The sequence below is a fragment of the Sarcophilus harrisii genome, chromosome 4, assembly GCF_902635505.1.
Source record: "Sarcophilus harrisii chromosome 4, mSarHar1.11, whole genome shotgun sequence".
Lineage (NCBI taxonomy): Eukaryota > Metazoa > Chordata > Mammalia > Dasyuromorphia > Dasyuridae > Sarcophilus > Sarcophilus harrisii.
The window spans coordinates 98771167-98797952 of NC_045429.1; the positions used below are offsets into that span (position 1 = coordinate 98771167).

The window sequence follows — 26786 nt, forward strand, 5'->3', positions numbered from 1 at the left end:
CTTTGTTCAGGCCACATTTGCCCCCCAAAATAACCTGGATTAACCAACAGCCACTGGAGCCAGTAGAACCCAAGTCTACCATACTCCCACTTTGCTACTGGAATTCTTGACCTGGACTACATTGTATAAATTGGACCACACAGCTGAGGATAGGTTTACTATGAAAGTGTGGGGTGGGTTCCTAATAAATAATTGTTGAATCAGTAAGTTGCAGCTACAAACTTTTCATTATATGTAACTAAGATTGAGCGAGCCCAAGCTCACCCCATCATGGACTCCTGCCTTCTTTCCAGAACTCTCTCTTCTCTACTCTGCAAAGGCTTAGAACAGTACTTAATAGAATTCTGTGGAGACAACTTTGCAAAAGACTGTAGACTCTACTTCTGATATGAAAATTATTCATCTTATGGATTTATTTGTTTTTAGATTTTTCCCATTAAATTTTATGTAAATAATCAGAAAGAAACAAGAAGACTTTCATAAGCAACATTCTCTAGTAGACTAAATCTTTAAAATCACATATTTTGGTAAAACATGCAGTCAATGAAATATACTGAGGTGTATTTGTTGACTAAAAATGAAACAAAAACACAGGCAAATGTCCAAATCACACACAATACTTTAAAGGATATAGCAATCAAGATAACATTATCCATTGATTTGCTGATTATTAGTATCATATAAAGCATAAAACAGGAAGATGTGTACTCACTTGAAAGTATTGAATACTGTCATTGTGGAGAGTGGGGTTTTAAAATAGAGTCCTTAGAAGGAATCATCTATGGATATTGAAATCCCCAAGATGCACCTGTGGCAGATGACATTGTCCTGGGGATTGAATCAACCACCAGAATGTTCTTAAAGTCTCCTAGTTAAAACTCACTCAAGTGAGTTTAACCTATAAAATAGGAAAAATCCAGGTGAATGACTTTATGTAGTAACATATATGATGAGATTCACCTAAGAGGAATAGCTATATTCTTAGATATCTATATTCTTAGAAGAAGTCCTCAAATAAGATCATAGATTTTTTGAAGTACTGGAGATGTAAGAATTTTTTAAGTATTCAAAAGAGATATAAAGTAATTAGAAACTACATAAATGTACATACAGATTTTTAAGTTAATATTCATAATAGGAAATTAAAATGAACAAATGGATTTTATTAGATTTCTGTTTATACTTACATTTACATCCTAGTAATTTTTAATTCTTAATGACTACTATTAAATCATAATGTTTGTAAACTTCCATAGGAATATTTCAGATTCATACTGTTTCATGCCATAGCAAGAACCTAATCACAGACAAGATTTTTAAATTTATTTATTAAACACATGCTTTTCTTTTTTAAATTTTCAGTTCCAAATTCTCTTTCCCTTCCTCCCTGTCAGATTTTTTTTAAACCAAATTGATTCTCTTCTTCCCTTCCATCCAAGTTACTCCTGGGCAATAATCCCTTCTCAGATCTATCCCTAAACTCAAAACCATGAAGATAGTTCTTTTCCAGATTGGTTTCCAGTACTTTCCAGAGCTCAATAGAAGTTATACTAATACTCTTTGATATGAGATTAACCTGTTTGCTATTCCTTTCCATTTATTCAATTGAGCAGACTTTTTTAGACACCATGAAGCATTTACTGTGTGCAAAACACTGTGCTAGAGAGCTAGGAAAAAAAGTTTAGATAAGACATAGTTCTTTCCTTCACGGCATTCACAAATTAGTAACCCTTCCCCTAACTCTACTTTAGTAAGGGAAAGGATATTTGTGAGGAGAGCTGTAATATACAATAATATGTGATGAGTACAAGAGTCACTACTACTACTGCTACTGCCACTACCATTACCACCACTACTACCATTATTCTTGCCACCACCACCACCACCACCACCACCACCACCACCACCACTACTACTACTTGACACTTATATAAGTTTCTCTGTGTCAGGCACTATACTAAATACTTTATAAACATTTTACATTTGAAGGAACCGAGGCAGATAGTGGGGAAGTCACATAGTAGGAAGTATCTGAGGCAGGATTTGAACTGGGTCTTCCTAAATCCAGGCAGTAAAGTATCACAGTGGTACTTGCAGTCCAGGAAAATCTGAACTACCTCAGTTTCCTTGTCTGTAAAATAGACATAATGAGAGCACCTATCTCACAAAGTTATTGTAATAATCAAACGAATTAGGGGAAACTATGTGGCAGAGTGGATAGAACACAATGGAGTCAGGAGGACCTGAGTTTAAATCGGTTCTCAGATACTTACTAGGTGTGTGACTCTGGGCAAGTCCCTTAACCCTGATTGTCTCCAGAAAAAAAAAAATCAAATGAATCAACATATTCCCAGCATTCTGTAAACCACAAAGTTCTATTATAATAATTAAGAGATATGAAAGGATAAAGGTCATTTCTCTCTAGGGAATCAAGAAAGACTTTTTTGGAGAAGGTTATATTTATGTGGGGCTTTAGCGGATGAATAGGAATTCAATAGCAGTAGGTGGAGGAGAGGAAGGGGATACGTTATGGACACAGGGAACAGGATGAGCATTAATGTGGTTAATTATGTATTCTTATTTGGCCAGAGGATTAATGTCTGTGAGCAGCAATGGCTAGGATCATAGGATCATAAATTTAACCTATTAAAACTCTTTGAGGTCATTAAAATTAAATAAACTTTAAGAGATCAATGAAAACTTTTCAATAACTGACTTAAAAAGCCTCTTCCATTATTCTGGCTGTATCAATATGCTTTTACATAGTCTATATAATTCTTCTGGCTCTGCGTTTTTTCACTTTGTATTGTTTTGTACAGAATTTTTTATCTATTTTTAAAATAAAGCTTTAAAAAAATTTAGATAAAGCATAGTTCTTTCCTTAATGACAGTCACAGACATTCATCATACAACCATCTCAATAACTAAAATGACAGTGGAAATACATGGTGAAGAGTGGGGAATCAGATGACTGCAGTAGGGTATTAATGTTGACTTGCACATTTTGTTATTTAGTCATTTTCAGTCATGTCTGACTTTTATTTTCCAGCTCATTTTCTACAGATAAGGAAACTGAGGCAAAACAGGATTGTCATTTTCCCTGGGTCACATATCTAATGAATATCTATGACTAGACTTGAACTCAGCTCTTCCTGATTTCACACCTTATTCTATTTTCTGTGCTGCCTAAGTCCCCAAATTCCCAAATGGTTTAAAATATATTATTGAAAATATATATGACTGGGAAAAAAGACTGCCAGATCCTATAATAAAATGACACAAGATGGGCACCTGTTCCCCAAGTTCCTTGCTCCAGTTTACATCTCGCTTAAAGGTTTAGCACCCTATTTCTGCCTGGGAACAAATTTGGGTTTTTTTTGGGGGGAAGGTTGGTGAGGCAATTGGGGCTAAGTGACTTGCCCAGGGTCACACAGCTAGTAAGTATTAAGTGTCTGAGGTCAGATTTGAACTCTAGTACTCCTGACTTCAAGGTTGATACTTTATCCACTGCACCACCTGGCTGCCCCAAAATCTGTTATTTTTGCTGCAAACAATGCTCAGGGTTGTTGGGTATTTTGAATCCTTCAATTCATAGAACTGTAAATCCATATAAAGCCTGGAAAGGACATTACAAAACAGCTAATCCATTCCTTTCATTTTACAGTGAAAGAAATTTAAATTTGACACCTTGATTTACACTTTTGGTGTAGCTAAGTGGCACAGCCTAGAGTTAGGAAAGCCCAAGTTTAAATCCAGTCTCAGATGTACTAGCCCTCTTGCCCTAAGCAAATCACTGAAATCTGTTTGCCTCAGTTTCCTCATCTGTAAAAATAAGTTGGAGAAGGAAATGACAAACCACTCCAGTATCTTTGCCAAGAAAATCCTAAATGGGATCATGTAGAGTTGGACACAACTGAAATGACTGAATGACAACAGTGAGCCTTTAATTCTCTTAAATTACAAAACAGGTTACATTAATAGAAAGAATTATCTATACCAGGGGTTTACTACAATTAGTGGTTTACTACAAAGATCCAAAGGATCCTCAATAAAAAAAAAATCTTAAATAGTGCCTTAAGCAGTAAATAATTACCCAAATGCATTTTGAATCTATTTGTCCTCAGTGACAAGTATGTATATATTTGAAGCATTGTTTCTGCATTGATTCCAATAGTAAACATATGAGGTTTTGCTGAATTACTTCTTTTAATTTTTATAGAATATCCCACATAAAATTATTCATAATTATTTTAAAATTAGAGTTTTGTGAGTTTGTATTTAGAATTTTTGTAATTATAGCTAGAATGCAATTTTACATTATGAAATTGTAATTACATAATGTAAATTTTAATTTTGATTTCTTGGGAGCAAAAGTTATTGTAGTTATTATAAGTACTTAATGAATAAATCTAAAAGAACATTATGAGTAATAAGATTAAATTGCCATTTAATCTTTATCATATATTTTTATTATTGTTGTTAAAAGGGGTTTGTAGCACAAAAGACATTGGAAACCATTGATCTAAGTCAATGAAATCATAGGTCTAATAAAAAAAATCCAAAGCTTTCCTTATGGCTTTAAAATTGAATACCCTGTTGGAGCCCCTATTGAATTCTAGTTTCTTAGGGACAACTGTGGTTAATTGTCATTGCCCAATGAATGTTTTTGTAAGTGATTGTTTCTGTGCACGGCCCTGAGTACCTCACTTCCATTAAGGAGAGGTTCCTAGAGGTCATAAGATTTGAAGTGAAAGTTATTTTAGAAACAATTTAGTCCATCCAGTTTCTTTTATGTATGAGGAAACTGAGTCCAAGAAAATGAAGATCACACATGTCAAGAACCAGGATTTTGGACCCAAGTTCTCAGAATCTTTCCCTGATATCACTTTGGCAAACAGAATTAAATAATTTGCCTGGGATTAGAGGGCTAGTTATGTCCAGGATCACCCAGCCAATAAGTGATACAGGGATAATTGAAGCCCAGGTTAGATTTTATGACAATTTAAACCACACACACACACACACACACACACACATTTTCATCTCTCCAGGAATAACTTTGCAGGCATGTAAATTTCCATTTACAAATGAGGAAACTGAGGCTTAAAGGGAAAGTGACTTTTATATAGGTGCTAGAGTATCAGCTGAGATTCAGAGACAGATACTCTGACTTAATAAAATGCTACTGTGCTGTCACTCTATCTCTCTCTTTCTGTCTTGGTCTTTCTGTCTCTGTCTTTTTCTTTGTCTTTAACTATTTCTTTCTGCCTCTGTCTCTATCTTTATCTCTGTGTCTTCTTTCTCTGTCTTTATCTCTTTGTTTCTCCTCTTCTCTTTTTATCTCTCTGTCTCTGTCTCCTTGTGTCTTTCTGTCTGTCTTTCTCTCTGTTTGACTTCATACTCTTTTTAAAGCCATACCTGTACTTTCATTGGTCTAGGAAATTACCGATGAGAAAATACCTTGTGATGACATCAGTTCTCCATGCACTACACTAAGTGCATCATTATCATCTTTACATCATTCCAAACAATTTAAATACACAGTATTAATAGATAATTTCTTTCCTCAGTTAGGTCAGGGCCATTTTGTTAGTGATCCCTTGCTGTTTAATTAGTGGATCAGAAAGCAAAAGGAGCCATCAGAGGCACGTAGGACTCTGCCCTCCATTCAGAACTGGCCAAAGCTGACCTGAGTATACTGGTTCTAGTATCAGAGTCTGACATCACTTGAGTTCCACTCCTATCTCAGACACTTGCTACCTGTATTATCTTGGGCAAACCACTGAACCTCCTGGGCTGCACTTTATTCAACAAAAGAAGGGGGTGAGTTTGATAGTCTCAGAGGTCCCTGACAGCTATGGGTCTCTGGCATAGAAGTATTAAATAAAATATTTGACCCCCTGAGAAGTTCCCAAAGATTCCTTATTAGTAATAGTATTCATTCCTATGCTTTTTCTTCATTTATTCAGTATTTAATGAGGTCTCATTTCAGGCAATACAGGAGTAAATAGCTTGGGAGATTCAGAAAGGAAAAAAAAAGAAGTTGAGGAGCTTTGGAACTTTGAGGAACTTCTGGAGCATTAAGGGGAATCAATCCACAATCAACAAATATTTCTTAAGTGGCTGCCATATGTTCAGCACTTAGAGTGAGGAGGCTAAATCCTAGGATTGGGGAGATGATTGGGGAATGCATCAGGAGGTAGAGTGTTTGTAACCTTGGTGTTTTGGAGTAAATGTTCCCATTGGATTTTTCTTCCAGACATGTTATGGCTTCTTGATTTAGGGAGCAGTGCCAGTCCCAGTCCTGTCCTCTGGGCAAGAGAAGGGCAAAAGGCTGGAGAAGCAATGTCTGCCCCATTCAGTTTTTACAATGGAGTTCAGATTTCCATCTCCTCTGTTGGACTCTCTGTAGGTTGCTGATGCCCAGGAAGAAATGCTATCAACAACACTTTCATATGTCTCTCCTGCATATTCTTCCGTGTGAAACCCCATGTGAAAGAGCCTATTAGCACGCCACACTTGTAATATATGAAAAGTTAAATAACAGTATGGGATAACACTTAAGCATCCGATGATGCTTAGAAGTGGTCCAGGAATTTATGGGTTGCTACATATCCCTGTTGATTGGGAGATTCCTGCTGGGTTCTGCCCATGGACCCCTTTGCTTACCTTCTCACTCCAAGAACAGCTGATTGCTATTCTCATGTTGGGGCCCATTTGCCACATCATCTTGATGCTTATCCAGCTGGGGAGAGTCTCTCTGCATGACTGCTGTGAATGAATGTTCCCACTTGGCACAAGGAACATACTGTGCTTGGCAGGGGCCAGTGATCATCCTAACCTGGCATAGACAAAGAAACCTTTATCTGCACAGTAAAAGACAAGGCAAGAAAGAAGTGTGTGTGTGTGTGTGTGTGTGTGTGAGAGAGAGAGAGAGAGAGAGAGAGAGAGAGAGAGAGAGAGAAACAGAGACACAGAGACATAGACAGAAAGATAGACAGAGAGACAAGAGAGACAGACAGAAAGAGACAGAGAGATGAGACAGAGAAAGAGGGAGGGAGAGAGAGAGGCTGAGACAGACAGACACACATACATACAGAGACAGAGAAAGAAACACACAGAGAAAGACAGAGAGAGTATTGAGGAGTTTGGGGAGGTAGGAAGTGCCAGAGCAAGAACTTCTACAAATCCAAATTTCTATCACCATCACATTTTATAACCTATCCAAAACCTATATCAATCTTAAAGAGTTACCTATCAAGTGACTTTGCCAGGATCACACAATTAATAACTTGTCAGAAGTGGAATATGAATCTAGACCTATTTGACTCCCCTACCTGTCTTCCAGTAGTATAGGAAGAATCACAGTAAACAGCAAGGAACTCACCACAGACAGAAAAAAGAAAAAAAAGGAAGGAAAGAAGGAAGAAAGAGAGGAAGGAAGGAAGAAAGGAAAGAAGGGAGAGAGGAACAAAGGAAGGGAGGGAGGGAGGGAGAAAGGAAGGGAGGAAGGCACAAAGGAAGAGGTCAGAAAGGAAAGAAGGAAGGAAGGAAGGAATGAAAATAAAACTCATTACCCCAAAGCATGGGTCTCAAGCAAAATGAGGAAAATATCAGCAGTCAAGGATGAAACAAATTGGGCATCATTGATATTATTGAGTGAATAGGCTGGGACAAGGATAGCAAAAGACCTTGATGTCAGGCCATATGATTATCTGTTGAAAGAAACTGGGTGGTTGACATTGAAGAAGACATTTCCAGTCTTGTTAATCCTTATTCCATTCCATGTACTCTGCAGACCACTGGCCTCTGCTGTTCCTTTCACAAAGCACTCCATCACTGTATTTTCATTGGCTGTCCTCCATGCCCAGAATTCTTTCCTTCCTCTTCACCTGCATCCTAGTTTCCCTGGTTTCTTTAAGTCACAGCTATGAATCCCTACTACTTGCTTCTTTCCTGATCCCCCATAATCTCAGTGCCTTGCCTTTGGAATTACCATCAATATATCCTGTAAATATCTTGTTTGTACACATTTGTTTGCATGGTTTTACCCATTAGACTGTGAGCTTCTTTTGAGCAGAGATTGTTTGGCTTTTCTTTATATCCCTTTAATACTGTATCAGACACATGTTACTTGTTACCTGTAGAAGAAAACAGTATCTCTTGTTATTGTCTTTGGAAGATTGCCTGGATGATGAGCAGATCAATTGAGGTACAAGCCATCTGGGCTAAAATCTTTCCTGGGAAGGTAGCATAAGGTGTTCAGCTCCTGGAAACTCCATGTTTGTATTTACATATCATAAAGGACAGATTATCTCAGTGTCTCAGCATTGTACCATGCCCATTGCTATCTGCTCCATCATTATTTGTTGAATATATGAATTATTAAAATGAGATTGAATTGGGTCTTCTGGCTTTGAGTCTGGTGCTCTAGTGAATCCACTTATATTTAACCAGCTTTATGACTAAGTGATCCCAATCTCCCTGAACCTCAGCTTTCTCTTCTGAAAAATAGGGCATGTACACTGGGTACCACTACTCCTTTCCTCACAGGGATATTAGGTGTGTGGGGGGGGAACAAAGATGATGAAAGGGCTTTGAAATCTCTATTAAGAAAAAATCTAGGAAATTTCAAATATTTTAATAATATTGATGATTAAATAATTTTGATAATCATTTGTGTCCACTAGGTATATGATGTTTCTCATATTCTTTGGTTAGATATTTTCTTTATGATTTTGTAGATTCAAAGAATGTTGGCATTGGAAAGAACTTTAGAAACCAGCCAGCCTAATTTCCTTATTTAAAGCATCTGGGCCAAACAGCTGGCTGTCATTTGGCTGAGTCTAGTAGTCTCATCCTCAGAATTTCCTTTTTTGGCACAGATTTGGTATTTTTGCCTTGTTCTCACTCCTTTTATCCCAGTTTCTGCTGGTCCCTGGCCCAGGCTGGGTGAGTGAACATTGACAGCTCATGGATGAAATGTCAACATGCCGAATTCTGTGCTTCTGTTGATGTCTCTCTTTGCCTGGGGTTGAGAATTAAATGACAGGTGGTTTGTAGCATGAAGATACCAGATGTATGTGATCAGGACTTAGATGGCTGGTGGAGGACAGGTGGAAGGTTGTAATAGGTATCCATGAAGAGCTGGACTTGTAGACCAAATGGACTCTAGGAGAAAGGACATCTTGGAAATTACTATTGTTGAGGCAGATGGCATGTTATAGTGGGCTAAACCTATTAATCTTTTGTGATCTTGGACCAATTTACAGCTCTCTATAAGATAGGAGGAGATAGGGTGATACTTTGGACACTACCAACTCACCTACTTCCTTACTAGGTCATGTTCAAATTCCATCTCAGAGACTTATAGTCTAATAGATTTAAAATTGGAAGATATTTCAGTCTGATCCTTCCATTTTACAGATGAGAAGACTGAGGTTAGAGGTCAGTGACTTGTCTAAGAAAACATTAGTAGTAAGAGGCAGAAGAAGATCCTCTACTCCTAAGTATAGCCCTCTTTTCCCATTGCACCATGATATGTGACTTTAGGTCTAATCTTTCTGTGCCTTAGGAGGCTTTTTAAGATCTAGTAAGTTATAAAAGGAGTGTGATCTGCCTTAGAGGAGGGTATTTCCACATCAGTGTAAGATTCACCACACAAGATTGCTCTGAGGAAAACTCTTCGCATATCTGACAATGGAAGATAAATGCAAGATTCCCCATCTCATGTTAGAATTTAAATCTGCTCTTTTGGAGTCACTGTGCTTCTCTCCTGGCTTGCCACCTTTCTATACCAGTTTTTTTCCCACTAACCTCAGCATCACTCCATTCCTAACTGTAATCTGCCCATAACTTCTACATCATATTGGATAACTGAGGGTCTGGGGTCAACTGCCAGATCTGTTTGTTTATACTTGTGGTCCTGATTAGATCTTTTCAACTTGAGGAGTTGGATTAATCTAGGGCTTCTTAACATTTTGTGTGTGTGTGTGTGTGTGTGTGTATGTGTACCTGAACTCCTTTCACAGAGTGGAGACGTCTATGAATCCCTTCAGAGGGGAATATTTAAAATGTATTATATGTTATATATGATATATATTTAATATAATTATATGTTATGGAATAATGTATAAATTTATTTATATTAATAAAATAAAATATGGAAGGTTACAAAGAGAACCAATTATATTAAAATACAATGATCAATATGTTTTGTTTTAAATTCATGGATCTTAGATTAAGAACTCCTCCATTAGATGATAGTCTCTAAAGTCACTTCAATTGATCAACCAGCATTTAGTAAATGCTTATTGTGTGCCAGGCATGTGCTAAACCCTGGGATTATAAACACAAAAAAGATGGGCTGCTCTCAAGGTGATGACTATCATACAGGGAGGAGACAAGATAGATTGGAGGATTCACCCGCAGGGCAGGTAGATGGCCAGACCCAAGAGCCCTTAAGGTAAATTTGGTTATCTGCCCTGAAGAGAGGAAAGCCTGGAGATGACTAGCCCACCAAAACTGGGAAGCAAGAAGTGAGCCTGATGGTCAGAGAAGAGCAAAGATTTGGATGTAGCAATGGGTTAGGCATTGGCAAAAAGGTTGGTGCTGGAATCTGGGCAGCCTGAAAAGGGTTGAGGGACAAGGGATCTCTGAGAATCCTCCAGAGAAAAAGGAAAATGGGATTTCATGGTGACCTTCCTTTCCTACCTTCATTACTTGCCAGAAGTGGCAACAAGGAACATAATCTGTTAGTTGAAAGGTTTCTTTTGCCCACTCACTAAATATAAAGCTGAGAAGCCAAGAGCTATCCTAGAAGGACTTAGAAGAAGAAAGAAAAACAGATGATCTAGGAAAGCTGAGAAAATGTGCAGAGACCCAAGTAACACTGCTTTATAGATAACTTTGAGAGTGAGGGAGGGTGGGGTAAAAAGGGAAAAAAGACAGTATGACCCAATATTTCTGCTTATCTGCTGGCGGGTCCACTTGCCTGCCTGCCTGCCTGCTTGCCTGAGCTTGATGGTAATTATATTCTGTCTTTCAGTCTGGCATTTCAAAGGTCCTAGAATGTGAATTCCTGCAGGGGAGGCAGACTGCACAATTCTGCTTTGTTCCAGCTCTTTCAGAATCAAGAAAATAATTTAAAAACAATAACTCTCTCCTCTGAACTGAAGTTGCTGATTTCTATTCAGTGCAGCCAAGTAACTCTTTGTTATCTGTTTGGGGAGTTTAATCTATATACTCAAAAGTGGTTGGAAGCAGTAGTGTGATCAGAGCCAAGTTCATGCTGAAAATCAATAACTTCTGGGGATCCTAAGGCATGTACAGTGTAGTCCATAAAGTGCAGAGGCAGAGTTCAGTGATTCACTCAGTATTCATGTGCCAAGGGCTAAACTAGCTGCTGTGGAAGACATAATAACACTGAAATTATACTGCTTTAATGCTTTTCAGTTTTCCAAATCTTTTTATGGACATCTGATTTGCCCCTCATAAGAATTTTGTGAAAATGTAGATGTATATTATTTTTCCTTTTTGAATCATACATTAAGATCATATTAGATTTCTTGGTAAATAAAAAGTGTTTATTATTGGTCAGATAAGGCACAAAACAGGAAGACATAATTATTTAATCTCTGTCTCAGTTCTCTGATCTGTAATATGGGGCACTTACCTCATATGATTGTTGTGAGGATCGAATGAGACATTTATAAAGTATCTGGAACAGTACCTGGCATTTAGTAGGTACTATATAACTATTAGTTATTATTAGATAGATATTTATTATTATTATTTGAATGAGATGTTTGTCCATGGATATTAACGATGTCCCATAAAGTCTAAAAAGAAATGGGACATTATAGAATCTCTTTTTTGCAGATGATATTCTGCTGATTGCATCAAGTACATTGTAGATTCTTCTCAATGAGATCCATGATTATTCAAAAGGGATCAGCTTAATAATACATATAGGAAAGACTAAATGGATGAAAAGTATTTGTTGACTGTGACATACTATTCTGATGCTAGTCCATTGAGTTACCCAGTAGCTGAGATAGCATTGCAAATGGAATAGTCTGGATTGAATTTGGGAAATTAAGTGATGCTTTTTCAAATCCCAAGTAGCATTCTAGTATCATCTTGTCAACATAAAAGTTCTTTCCATGATACTGTACAATCATAAATCTTATTACTTTAAAATGCCTTTTAAATCAAAGTTGGGGATGACCTAGAATGAAACAGAAAGATATCTTCTGGATGCAAGCTTCCACTGATGATCTGAGTATAAGAATTGGCATAAAAGATAGTATCAGAGAAATATGGAATCAGAAAAAGAGATGAAGTGGTCATGTGGTGAGGGAGAGAGATAATAATAGGCAGACAGCCTAAGTGTTCAAAAAGCATCCATAAATGTCATAGACTTAGGTGAGAGACTGTAGGCATATACCCAGGGGTGGACATCTGTGGTGGAGGAGCTATGGAAAGTACATAGCAAAGAATCACATTAGATGAGAAATTGTGGATAGGATTGTTTGAAGCATATGATTTTTTTCTTCAATCACTTCAGTCAGTGCTAGCTGATTCTTTATCCCCATTTGGGATTTTCTTCAGAGAGATACTGGCATGGTTTGCCATTTCCTTCTCCAGCTCAATTTACAGATGGGGAAAACCAAGGCAAACAGGGTTAACAGAGCTAGAAAGCATCTGAGGTCAGATTTGAACACAAATCTTCCCAACTCTAGAAATCATTTTCTAGATGAAGAAACTGAAACTGAGTGAGGCTGAGTGACTTACCTAGAGTCATGAAACCAATAAGTGGTAGATTCAGATCTATTTTCATTATATCCTGCTGTTGAGAATACAGAGAGATATGAATTATGGTTCCTTTATTCAAGGAATTCAACAAATAAAACAGTTGTGAATAGAATTTTGGACTCAGTAGGGAAAAATCTTGCTTCAGATACTTACTAGCTGTGTCACACTGTGTCTCAGTTTCCCCATTTGTAAAAGAATGCACAATTTAAACTCTCTATATCCTCTAGCTAGCAGAATATAAGAAAAATGGCTCTGACTCCAATATTGATTAGTTCTACAACTCTAGGCAAGTCACTCAGCCTCACTTTTTCTCAATTTATAGCCTCAATTTATCTCAAACAGTCCCATCCTTGCCTTCTCATCCAAAATGATTCTTGGCCATGCACTACCACAAAAAATAGTACCTGCTTACCTTATAAGGATTGTTTTGAGGATTAAATGCAATAGTAAACTTTAAGCATTCTATAGGCCTTAAAGTTCTTTAAATGTTAGTTATTACAAAGTAAGGCTGTGGTGCCAAACTCAAATAGAAATGGATTTGTTTGGTACCTGTTGACTTTTGAAAACCACACATTCACATCATCTATGTTGTATTGTATTTTTATTTATTTTATTAAACACTTCCCAATACATTTTAATCTGGTTCCTACCACTTGGGAGTTTGCAGCCTTCAAATTTGGTGCCTCTGGTTTAAGACAGTCTATGATTAAGTGATGAAAGTTAAGGACATTAATGTAGAAAAGATTTGTAACTTTGAAATCCTAAGGGCATATAGATCATGGATTAGGAGACGGTAACTCCTTTAGAGATCATCTTACATCCTGTCTACACTTCATTTTAGATATGATGAAACTAAGATTGAGAAATAGTCAATGTTTTGCCCAAGATAGTATTTAAATAATAAACATCAATGCTTGATTTGAACCCAAGTCCTCTGACTCCAAACTCGGAGTTCTAAAGAACACTGCTTTTGACTGGAAAAAGTAGGGAGGAGATTCTAGCCTGAGATTGATTGAATCTGTGTAACTCTCTGAACACTTAGCCTAGTAGGTACATATCATTTAATCACTGCCATGTTACACTTGACATCAGCTACAAGTGACTAGCTTTTGATACTCAAATCTGTGATTCTATCACAACTCAAATCTCCATCCATCCAGACCTGCTCCTTCTTTTAAATTCTTGTCCTCATTCTCCCAGAACAGGGATTTATTCAACATGCTGTGGGCTTTCCTTGCTTTCAACCAGCATTGCAAGGATGCCTACATGAGCTGTCTCCTGATGATCACTATCTTGCCATTTGACCATCTCAATTTTTTTTCGATCATACATCTCCTTAATGCCATCTTTTACTCTGGATGTTATCCATAGTTCCTTTCTTGTGATATGTTGTAGCCTGCTCTCATCCAGCATACATTTCTCCATTCACTCCTGAATGGGACCCATTTTTAATTTTTCATTGTTCTATGACTCAGTCATCCATCAGCATTGGCAAAACATTGGTATTAAAAATATGACACTTGTGTTTCTGGTAGAAGATTGGGGTAACTTTGCAATTTTTCAGAAGTATTCCCAACTGTTTCTCTTTCATTTTAGATCTGGGGCCAAGTCACTATACATTTGCATTAGTTATATACATACACTGGTGGATGAGCTCTGTAGATTGTTAATCTAACTGTATATTGTATTATGGACAATAGGCATTCTATCTCCACTTGGTTTTTCTTGTGTAGATGGCTAAGCCACTCTTTTTTAAATTGTAATAGGTTTCTTCCATTAGCCTCTACAATTTTAACACCAGTAGTTTTGATTCATCTTCAGACAGGAATCTGCAGACTCTCATCAGCTATATAGAATCTTTCTTCAACCTGAATTCATTCTATATCTCCTCCTTGACACTCATTTGGCAAGCAGATATTTGTGTTTTATGCTTTTCCTAATGGCAGTTGTCAGGAAGTTGTCAGACAGTTATGTAAAAAAGATTATCTCTGTTGCTCTTTCAGAGAATCATAAATAATTTTGATGTGTGAATCGGAGATTCTTTGATAGGAGAAAGAATTTTAGGTGGGGTATTGTTCTATAAAAATCAAATATTTTTAATAACCATTGAACAATAAGCCTAGTGCAATCTTATATTCTCTACATCTTTTCTTTGATTGTATATTGGTCAATATGTGGTTTCCTGTGGAATATCACTTGTATAGATCTACCTACTTTTTACTAGTACTTGTGTAGAATATATTCTCCATGTATGTAGATTATGCTTTCTCTCTTTTATATATTTTGTAAACTGATCCCTCCATACCTTCATAATAGTATCCAGTTCTGACACAGATTTCTTCTATGTTCATTTGGTCTAGTCCAGCTTCTCTTTGTTTTCTTCCATGTATTTCTACCTCCTCTATATAAGCTGTCTGAGACTTTGATCTTAGAGTTCTGGTGTTACTTTAATGTCCTTAATATGGTGAAAAAAACTTTGTTCTTTTACAAAATCTTTGTAAACCTTTTCCAGTTTTTTTCTGTTAAATGTTCTCCTTGCCAACTTAGCTTACTTGAGTTTTTCACCAGCTTTTATTTAAACTGTTTATTACATTCCATTGATGAAGCAATATTGCTTATAATCTCCAACCATCCTTCTCCATAAGAGTTGACAAATGAATTTATACTCTAAGCCTTTTCTCACTACTCACCAAGTGAGAAAGACAGCTATCTGCTCCCTAAGATAGTGTTTAGGATTTTTCATTTTCTTGTAATGGTATTGATTTACATTGGTTAAAATTGTCTGAAAGTATTGTCATCTTTCCTTTGTCTTTTCTTCAGGCATATCCCATTTTTCATCATTAATAATTTGTTTAAAATAGGTCAGGATCTAGTTGTTTAAATTACACTCTATATCTTTGTCTCATCTTTATTCCTTTTTCTATTATTGTATTCCTTTTAGTCCTTACTCTCACAAGTCAGTGGTGTGACTGTGGAACCGATTCAGAAATTCCTTTCACATCAGTAATGAGTCATTTCCTCTCTGTTAACATCACACCAAAAAAGAAATGGATTGAATTTCATTTGGTGCTTATCATGTCAAGTGCATTCTAATTATTTTCTCAAAGAAAGTATTCATGTCATGTAAGTATGAGACATCAGAATATTCTACATGTTTTAAGAAGGGAAATCCTATACACACACACACACACACACACACACACACACACACAGAGCCAACACATATATAGGCAATTTATTATATATCTTGTCTATATATGCTGCCTTTATTTCCACTTTGTATTGAAGTTACTGAGTATCATAATGTTTGTTAATTTAACTTATCAAATTCTTTGCAGAAATGCTACATTTTATTTTCTGTAAAAGATAACAATAGTTGCAATTATTTTCATGGTGGTCTTTTTGCAAATGTGTAGCATGAATTCTATAATATTACATGAGTAACTGTCTCATGAAATATTTCTAGCTGCCTTAGGCCATAGTAAACACTTAATAAATGTTTTTATTCATTCATAATAAAACCAACTCTGCCATATTCTTTATTGTCTTCTTCCAGTAGAAACTGAGAACTACTTTTCATTTCACTTAATTTTTTCTGTTGTTAAGACCACGATTCATATACTTCAATTTCTTCTATAGTATGTTTTTTGGTTAGTTATTTTTCAGCATATTAACAGCTAAGTTAAAGTTTATGAATGATCTAGAAATTATAATTCTACTCTATCCAAGTTTCTTTTTTGCCTTTATTTTAATTTTTTAATTTATTTTTTTCCAATTTAAAAATTCATTTCCCTTTCCCTCTTGGAGGGGAAAAGAAAATTAAAACAAAGCTTTTGAACAAACATGTATAGTAGAGCAAAATAAATTCCTTCATTGGCTCTGTATATGTGTGTATGTACACAGATATGTGTATACATACATAGATATAGATATAGAGATATCTTCTTACTAAACTTGTCATCTCTCTATCAGGAATTGAGTAGCATGTTTCATCAAGGGTCCTCTGTAATTGTGTTTGGTTGATCAATGTTTGTACATCTTTCAAAGTTGTTTGCCTTTACAATGTTCCATCAGTCTATAAATTGTTCTACTGGTTCTGCTCTTTTGTTTATCATTACATACAAATCTTCTCGGATTTCTCTGAAGTCACCCTCTTCCTCATTTTCTACATAATAACAGGTTTCCATGGTATTTATCTACCATAATTTGTTTAATCATTTCCCAATTGATATCTGTACCACTTTATCACCCTGCCATCATTACTAAGGAAGCAGAAAGGTTTGCCATGGACTTAAAAGCCCTTTTGGATTTTTCTTTGTTTCATGGGTTGCTGTGCTCGAAGAATTCATCACCAAGTGACCAGCCTACTGGTGATGAGCATTTCGGTGTTTAGTTAGGCTGGCTAGGCTGGTCCTCGAAAAGCAGACTTAGTTTGTTGCCAAGACTGTTCTTGAAATTCTTCCAGTGTGCCCTGCCAGAACTTGTATAGTGCTGGCATAGTCTTTGGGAACCCAGGGTAACCTCCATTTCATGAGGAAACATTAGAATAAAGACTTCTGATTTTGAAGAAAAAAAATCAAAATCAACACCTGTCTATCTCAGACCATTTTGGGAAGGTATACACTTGAAGAGAAGCCCTGAGTCACACTTGATAGCGTGTCTAGATCAACCAGAAGCAGAGTGAGAAGTCTGTGAAGCAACAGTGAAGAACAAAAGGTTAAGGCTATATATAGGCTAGTTGAGGAGTGAACAAACTTATCCAGTATTTCTTCAAAAATGCTTGATTTCTTTCTTATCTTCCCCTTGATTCACAGAGTGAGCAGTAGCAGTCAGAAGGCAGGAACCCAGAAGAGAGAATCTAGAAAGAGGCGAACAAACCCACCAAAGAGGTAAGACTCTGTCATTTTGGTTCAGTTTCATGGATTCTAAGAGCCAAAACTCATGCTCTTTCTCCCTTCCTTTTTTCCCTTTCTTTACTGACGTGCATTCATACACAAGAGACTCACCACCTCAAGTATAACTTTAAGGCTTAATTGAGCTGGAATTGTTTAACCTTGTGCCAATTGTGCATCTCTGATAAGCACAACCCTTTATGGAGTATTGGAATGAGTACTGGGGTATCCCAAAGAAGGAGGAAATGGTGCATGCCCTTCAGAAGTTTTCACTATGATGGGAGAGGCAATGCTTTATTAAGCACAATTTGCATGCGAGACATTGTGCTTGATGGTGGGTTTGCAAAGGTTAAATTAAAATAAACCCCACCTTAATGTAGCTTACATATTACTGAGGTATGGGGGAATGGTATAACAAAAGCAAAGAAGTGTCTTATTTAAATTTATTTTGAAGAATGACAGAGATCTCTAAGAACTGAGAGGAACAGACTTTGTAAAATCTTGAATCTGCCTTTCCTTATCACGTCTAGTCTGTCCTTGGCAGATAATATCATCACCCATTCTAAGGATGTTACTAGAACAACAATGAAAAATCCAAATCCTCTGACCTTCTGAAATTCATATGGTCATCCTCTATCCAGAGACAGAAAGGGAGGATGAGAGACCAAGACTTAATCCAGAGTTTTTTTCTTATCCTACCCCAAGTGATGATAACATTTTAATCTGCTGTTTTGATAGACTATCCATAAGATGTAACCATATTTCTTCAGTCAGTCCAGTAAAAGCTTCCTGTACAATATCATTTATACAGTGGCTTTTTTAAAGAATATTTTTTCTAATCACATGTAAAAACATTTTTAATAATAAGTTTTAAAACTTCTAAATTCTAAAGTCTCTCTCTCCCTCTTCTCCCCTTCTTGGGAAGGCAAGCAATTTTATCTAAGTTATATATGAGCAATCTTGCAAAACTTATTTCCATATTAGTCATGTAGTGAAAGAAAATCAAAACATAACCAAAAAAAACCCCAACAAAAATAAAGTTGTTTTTTAAAAATATGCTTCAATCTCCATTCAGATTTCATTTTTTTTCCTCATTGTGGATAGCATTTTCCATCATGAGTCTTTTGGAATTGTCTTAGATCATTCTAGTACTGAGAATAGCTAAGCCATTCACAGTTGATCATCATACAATATTGCTGTTACTTTGTATAATGTTCTCTTGGTTCTGCTTCCTTCACTCTCCATCAGTCCTAAATTTTTTCATGTTTTTCTGAGAGCATTCTGCTTATCTTTTCTTATAGGACAATAGTATTCCATCACAATTATATACCACAACTTGTTTAGCCATTCCCCAAATGATGGATATTCGTCAATTTCAATTCTTTGTCATCACAAAAAGACCTGCTAGAAATCATTTTGTGATACAGATTCCTTTCGTTTTTAAAAAAATCTTTTTGAGTTACAGAACTTGGCCAAAGAGAATGCATGGTTTTTGTGTTCCTTTGAATATAGTCCAGTTTCAAATTACTCTCCATAATGATTAAATCATTAAATCTCCATCAACATTGCAATTTTCCCATATTCTCTCCAACATTTGTCATTTTCCTTTTCTGTCATATTAGCCAATCTGATAGGTGTGAGGTGGTACCTTAGAGTTGTTTTAATTTGCATTTCTCTAATAATTAATGATTTAGAGCATTTTTCATATGACTCATATATATATGACTCATAAAATTTTCCATGCTTCCCTAATTTGCTTATAGCATCACCCTTTGTGTCTAAATCATGTACCCATTTTAACTTAGCTTAGTATACAGTGTGAGATATTTCTAGCAAACTGCTTTCCATTTTTCCCAATTTTTTTGTTAGATTTTGTCAAATAATGAATTCTTGACCCTAAAGCCTGAGTTTTTATATTTATCAAATACTAGATTACTATGGTCATTAATTCCTGTAAGTTGTGTTCCTAAATTTTCCCACTAAATTCCCAGATTGTTTTGATTATTACCACTTTTTAAAACAGTTTGAGATCTGATAGAGTTAGGCTACCTTCCTTCATACTGGTTTTTCATTGATTCCCTTGATATTCTTGATTTTTCCAGATGTTTTTTGTTATTATTTTTTCTAATTCTATAAAATAATTTTGGTAGTTTCATTGGTATAAATAAATAAATTTATTTTGGTGGAATTTTTATTACATTGGCTCAGTCTACCCATGAACAATTGATATTTCTGATAGATCTGACTTTATGTGAAAAGTATTTTGTAATTGTGCCTATATAGTTCTGAGGTTTTTCTTAGAAAGTAAACTTCCAAGTATTTTATATTGTGTACTATTATTTTAAATGGAATTTCTTTTTTTAATTCTTCTTGCTATATTTTGTTGGTAAAATATAGATTTATGTGGGTTTATTTTATATCCTGCCACTTTGCTGACATTATTATTTCAACAAGTTTTTTAGTTGATTTTCTAGGATTCTTTAAAAGTATCATCTTGTCATCTGCCAAGAGTGATAGTTTTGTTTCTTCATTACTTATTCTGATTCCTTTAATTTCTTTTTATTCTCTAATTGCGATAGCCAGCATTTTTAGTACAATATTGAATAATAATGGTGCTAATGAACAACCTTGCTTCACCCCTCATCTTACTTAGAAGGCTTCTAGCTTATCCTCATTATAGATAATGCTTGCTGATGGTTTTAAATAGATACTTTTTATCATCTTAAGGAATGCTCCATTTATTCCTATGCTTTCTAGTGTTTTTAATAGAAATGAGTGTTGTATTTTATCAAAAGCTTTTTTTCTGCATCTATTAAGATAATGTTGTGATTTTTGTTGTTTTCTTTATTGTTATGTTTTCCTGTACTGCATTCCTGATATAAATCCCACCTAGTCATAGAGTATCATCTTTGTGCTATATTGCTGTAATCTCCTTGTTAGCATTTCATTTAAAATTTTTGTATCAATATTCATTAGCAAAATTGGTTTATAGTTTTCTTCCTCTGTTTTTGCTCTTCCTGGCTTAAGTATCAACACCATATATATGTTGTAAAAGGACTCTTTTTCATATAATTTTTCAAATCGTTTATAAGCACTGGAATGAATTGTTCTTTAAATGTTTGGTAGAATTCACTTGTGACTCCATCTGGTCCTAGGAACTTTTTAAAAGAAGCTTATTGATAGCTTCTTCAGTTTTTTTTTCTAAAACTGGGTTATTTAAGCATTCTATTTCCTCTTCTATTAATCTGAACAATTGATGTTTTTGTAAATATAAATCCATTTCACATAGATTGTCAGATTTACTGGCATGTATTTGGGAAAAATAACTCCTAGTCATTGTTTTAATTTTGTCTTCTTTGGTGGTGAATTCATCCCTTTCAGTTTAAATACTGATAATTTGGTTTTCCTCTTTATTTTTTTAAATCACATTTGCCAATGGTTTATCTGTTTTATTGAGTTTTTTCCCCAAATATAACTTTGGTTGCATCCCATACATTTTGTCATATTGTCTGATCTTCTCATTCTTTAGGATTAAATTATTTAGTTACCAATTAAATTTTAATCTATGTTTCCAGAGCCCTTTACTGAATATAATTTTATTATGTTATTATCTGGAAAGAATGCATTTAATATTTCTGCTTTTCTGAATTTGATTTAGAGGTTTTTATGTCCTAATCCATGGTCTTTTTTTGTGTAGGTGCTATGTACCACTGAGGAAGGATATATTCCTTTCCATATCCATTCAGTTTTCTCCAGACATCTGTTATATCTTACTTTTCCAAAATTCTATTCATATCCTTAATTTCTTTTTTATTATTAGATTTAGATAGTACTGAAAGGGCAAAGGTGAGATCTATCATTAATATAGTTTTAGTATTTCCTCCTATAACTCATCTAACTTTTCCTTTAAGAATTTGTAGGCTATACCATTTGGTACATATATTTTTGGTATTGTTATCCCTTCATTGTCTATAGTACCTTTTAACAAAATATACTTTCCCTGTTTATTTCTTCTATTTAGGTCTATTTTTGCTTTTGCTTTTTTTTCTCAGATCATGATTGCTACCCCTGCTTTTTTTTATTATCACATGAAGCCTAATAGATTCTGCTCCAGATCTGATTTTTATTCTCTATGTCTCTGTTTAAGTATATTTCTTATAAATAACATACTGTCATATGTTTTTAATCCACTCAGCTATCTACCTCTGTTTTATGGGTGAATTCATCCCATTCACATTTACAAGTATGATTACTAACTTTGTATTTCTTTCCATCTTATTTTCCTCCTATTTATCCTTCTCTTTCTCTCCTGTTACCCTGTCCCTCCTCAAAAGCTTGTTTTGCTTCTATTTACTGCTCCCAACATTCAGTGACTCTTAAAAACATCTAAATTGATCAAGGACCTTTTATTCTTGGTCTAAAGTCTTTGATTGGTAGAGGTATCTTCTCACCTGGTTAAGATAGTAGACTATAGAATTTTATTACTTATATAAAGGGGGAGGGGACTTTTTAATCATGGGATTATTGATCAACAGACTCAATGATCACACACACACACACACACACACACACACACACACTTACTCTTGTTTGTTACAAGGGAAAACATTTTTTATCTGAAGGAGCCATAAGGAATATAGGAAAGGTACTTTGCAGTGATGCTAGAAGAAAAGAAATAAAAGAATATAAATAAAATATTTAAAACTACACAGAAGAGAACAGAAGGAAATTGAAGGAAACCCAGAAAAGAAGAGAGTGATGAGATTACAGTGTCAAAAGCATTTTTTCTTTCTTGGCAACTTACAGTTTCTGTTATGTTATTCCCATATTAATGTGTATGTGTGTATATGTATACTACATGTAGCATATTGCTTTACTATATATGTGTATATACACACATACATGTATAACAAATGTATATGCATACATATACTTTTATGAGGAACAATAAGAGGACCAATGTCACTGGATCATAAAGTTGAAAAATGATTGTAAATAAGAGATGACATAGAGGGAAGAATCAAGAATGGTGAGGTTATAAACTTCGGGGACTGGGAAGTGATCTTTTGACAAGTATAGGGAATTTTGGAGTAGAGGGGGAAGGACCTTATTCGTTTTGGATTTGTTGAATTGGAGATAACCAGACTTCAAGTATGACTACAATTCAAGAAAGAAATTAGGACTAGATGAATCAATTTGGAAGTCATCTTTGACAATACTTGAATCCCTGGGAGCAGATTAGATTACAAAGGGAAAAGGAATAGAGAGAGAGACTAGAAGAGACCCTAGAACAAAGTCCTGGTGGGATACTCAAAGATAGAATGATGTTCCAACAAAGGTGGTGGTGAAAGACTGGTAATATAGATAGGAGGAGAACTGGGAAAAGCTAGGTATGTCACAGAAGCCATGGAAGGAAAGAGGTTATAGTCATATTAGGTGGACATAGTACCTGCCCTCAGGGAGCTTTTTTCTGGTGGGAAAAAAACAATCCTTGATTTGAAAGAGTTCCCAAGCTAAATGAGGGTAACAGATAATATTCCTGATCTCTAGGATCTTTCAGTCTGATGGGAAAGACACAGTCTTTGTCCACATGAGCTCCTAATCTAAAGTCAGAGATAAGGTGTACAGTAAGAGCAGAATAATTGGGACTACAGATAATAGAAATAGACATAATCAAAACCAGTTTTAGTTGGAATAGCTCAAAATGATAACCACAGGACTCTGGAATGTTTTGTTTTTCTTTTCACCCCTCTGGACAGGACTGAAGTCACATTATTTGCTCATTTAATCTGCCAGATAAACAGCTGGTGAGGACAGTTAACATTTCCCCCAGCTAATGCTTCTCATTTTAATTAAGATGATTTTCTCTGCCTGGAGATTAGTTTCAAGTTGCTGTTTTTAACCCTTTGGCATGAACTAAGGAAGGAAATCTTGCAACCAAAGACTATTTACTGAGAGGAACTATCCATTTCTGCCTGCTTGGCCCCCATCCTGATCCAGGATTGCTTGTGATTCTCATCGCTAGTAATATGTGAAGTGAGCAGCATCAGCAAGTGATATACATATCAAATTCAGCCTTTGGAGTGTAGTTGTGCCTTCTAGATGGGCTCCCCAAGCTCTGTCTGATTTAGAAAATAGCTGTCTGGTTTTGACAGATAGAAGCTCCTTCTGTCTCTGTGCCCTTTCTCTCCAAAGCCATCTCAGGCAAGAAAGTGTGACTGTCAATGTCATGGCAAGGAAGAGGGAGAGAAGTAATGGGAGAGACAAGGTTTCTGAGGTGAAGAGACTTTATCTCTACCCCTGACTTTCTGTCTGAGTCAAGCAAGTCATCTAAAACTTTCCAGGCCCAAATTTCCACATTTGAGGAAAGTTATATTTGCCCTTCAATCTCACTGGGTTTGTGAAAAGAATAACATGATACAACAGACCCAAACAGGCTTTTTAAAGTGAGTATATTAAAAATGCAAGGGATTAATAGTGTCCCCCAAATTACCCTGAGTCCATTCTTGATAGGTGAAGCAGGAAGGAAATGACAAAGATGGAATAAATATCTGCCATGCAGCCCTTGATAGCATTCTAGGTGGTGACTACAGAAGCATAAAGTGGAATCCCATCCTTGAAGAGTTTCCAATCTAGTGAGAAAGAGAAAGCTAACAAGGAAGCAGCAGCAAGGAATACAAGGAAGGGTATAATTCAGTGCTAAATTGCACAAACTATAAATTCTCACAGGGGTGACTTAGGAGAATGACATCAGTGGAAAAAAGATTTCTTTGTAGAGGGGAATCATGTATTCATATAGAATAGGTAGGATCTAGATAGGCAGAAAGGAGAAAAGAGGGGATTCCTTTTTGAAATGACATTGTAATTTATTTACTTAAATATATACTGTAACATCTTCTCCTTCCAGTAGTAATGTCTTCCTTGAGGACAAGGATTGCCTCATTTTTTACCTCTATATCTCTACTACCTATAATTTCATTAGTTCTAGGAACTCCCTATATCTATGCAAATTAGGAATAATTCTGCCCCCTCTAATCAAAGAGTTCTCTGGAAGTATGTCAGGTGAAGGGACTGTCCCAAGACCAGACACACCCAGGATGTGTCAGAGGACATGAACTCAGTGTTCCTGAGGCTAGTTCTCTATCCACAATCTCTCAGTTCTTGTACATAATAGGCATTTAATATGTTTACCTAATTTGATCCATCTTTTTTAGTTTTATTTCTAAGTGGAAAGTTTCCCATTCGCTAAGATGTTCATATCGATGAAACTTCCATTTTTTATGTCCTGTTCAAGAAGGGATGAAAAGAAACTGGCTACCAAGTCTTTCTAGAGAGGACTTGCCCTACCTAAAGTGAAAACCTATATATTTCTGCATTTTTGTAGTCATTGCCCTATAATGAGTAATATCCTAATCCCAAAAAGGACAGGCACTCCCTCCTCCTGTGTAGGGTTGGAGGAGGTAAGGGACATTTTAGATGAAGGAAGATAAGCTGCCGTGAATTTTAAATCTCTTCATTTTTTTTAAATTTGTGGAATTGTTGTGTGCTATCTCCTACACTTTGGGGATGATGGCATTCACTTTGCTTATTATAATTTTTTTAAAAGTATTAAGCACCTGACACTTATGGACTCCTCCATGATCTGGGAGTTTGTAATTAAAGACAGACACACTGACTAAGATATCCAGATGGTAGCATTTATAAAAGAAAGAAAGAAAAGACTCTTTTCCCTCAGTTCCTTGAAGCGACAATTGAATATATTGGCCGGTATATAGGAGGTGCCTTTTAGAACTGGATAAAAAGCTAAATAGAACTGGATATGGAGCCAGACACCTCAGGGCTCTGGAGACCTCAAGGAGTTTACATCCTACTGAGGGGTAACAACAGATACCCAGATGAATAAATATAAAGTTAATTTGGGGAGAAGAAAGTACTAATAAATGAAGAAATCAGGAAAAGCCTTTTTACAGGGAAAGGAAAGAGACATTTATATAGTAAATACTCTATGCCAGTTACTGTACTAAGCACTTTATATATTAATTCATTTGATCTTCATACCAACTCTGTGAGGTAGGTTCTGTTATTGTCCCCATCTTAACGTTGAGGAAAATGAGGCAAATAAGTGACTTAAATTTTCCTGACTCCAGGGCAAGTTTTCTATCTACTCTTCTTTCTGGATGCCTTTAGTGGTCATTAGAAGTAGACCTTGAAGAGAACAAGGGGTTCCCAAGGACAGAGAACAGTCTAGGTATGAAGGACAGCCTGCACAAAGGTGTGAAGGTGAGTTGCAAAATGTCACTTACAGAGATCAATAAAGAACCCACTGTTACTGGAGTGTAGAGTTTATAATGGAAGAGAATCACCCTTGATTCCACCCTTGGAAGCTCAAGGTAAAAGGAAGTTGTTCTTCAGCCAACTCAGCAAAGCTTCAAGAGGAGATGAGATTTTTTAAAAAGTTAAGGAAGAAGATTTGACAGACTGAAATACTGGAATTCAGTTATAGACAGGAAAAAGGAAGACTAAAACCCACCACCACCCCATCTCATCTCACCCCACCCTCCTCACCAAAAAAAAAAAAAAAAAAAAAAAGGCAGTAAGACTCATCTCCAAAGGGGTTTGAAAAGGGCGCTGCCCAAAGATATGGAACAAATGTTTGAAAGTGAAATTAATGCTGACAATGTATTCCTCATGGTGCCTTAGGCAAATCATTCTACTGTCTAGATTTTGTTACAGGGGTTTAAGGAGAGAATCCCAAAATTTCTTCTACTCTAGAATTTTATAATCCCCCTGGGCTCATTTTCTCTCTATAAAATTTAAAACCTTGTCCTTACTCTCCACAAAAACTAGTCGCCAAGTACTACCATCCACTCTTGAATAACTCAACCCTTCCTTCCAGGTAGGTCTTAACTCTTTGCCCCATTCAGTTCATTCTACACATTGACACAAGCTTAATTTTTCCTAAAGTATCACTTTGGCCATGTCAGTCATCTACTTATAAACTTGTAATGTTTTCCCTATTTTCTGTAGGAAAAGTCCAGCTCCTTCTTATTCATAGCCTTCTTCTCTTCTTACTCTCCC

At 35.9% G+C, this 26786-nt stretch overlaps 1 protein-coding gene across 17 annotated transcripts in view; it reads left to right on the forward strand.

Moving 5' to 3' along the window:
* NFASC (neurofascin) overlaps positions 1-26786 on the forward strand; it is a 240772-nt gene that overhangs the window by 80792 nt on the left and 133194 nt on the right. For all 17 annotated transcript variants that reach the window (XM_003767634.4, XM_031937208.1, XM_031937212.1 and 14 more), the window contains exon 2: positions 17631-17705. In XM_003767634.4, coding sequence (XP_003767682.4) covers positions 17631-17705 — 75 coding nt within the window. The remainder of the gene's footprint in view (positions 1-17630; positions 17706-26786) is intronic.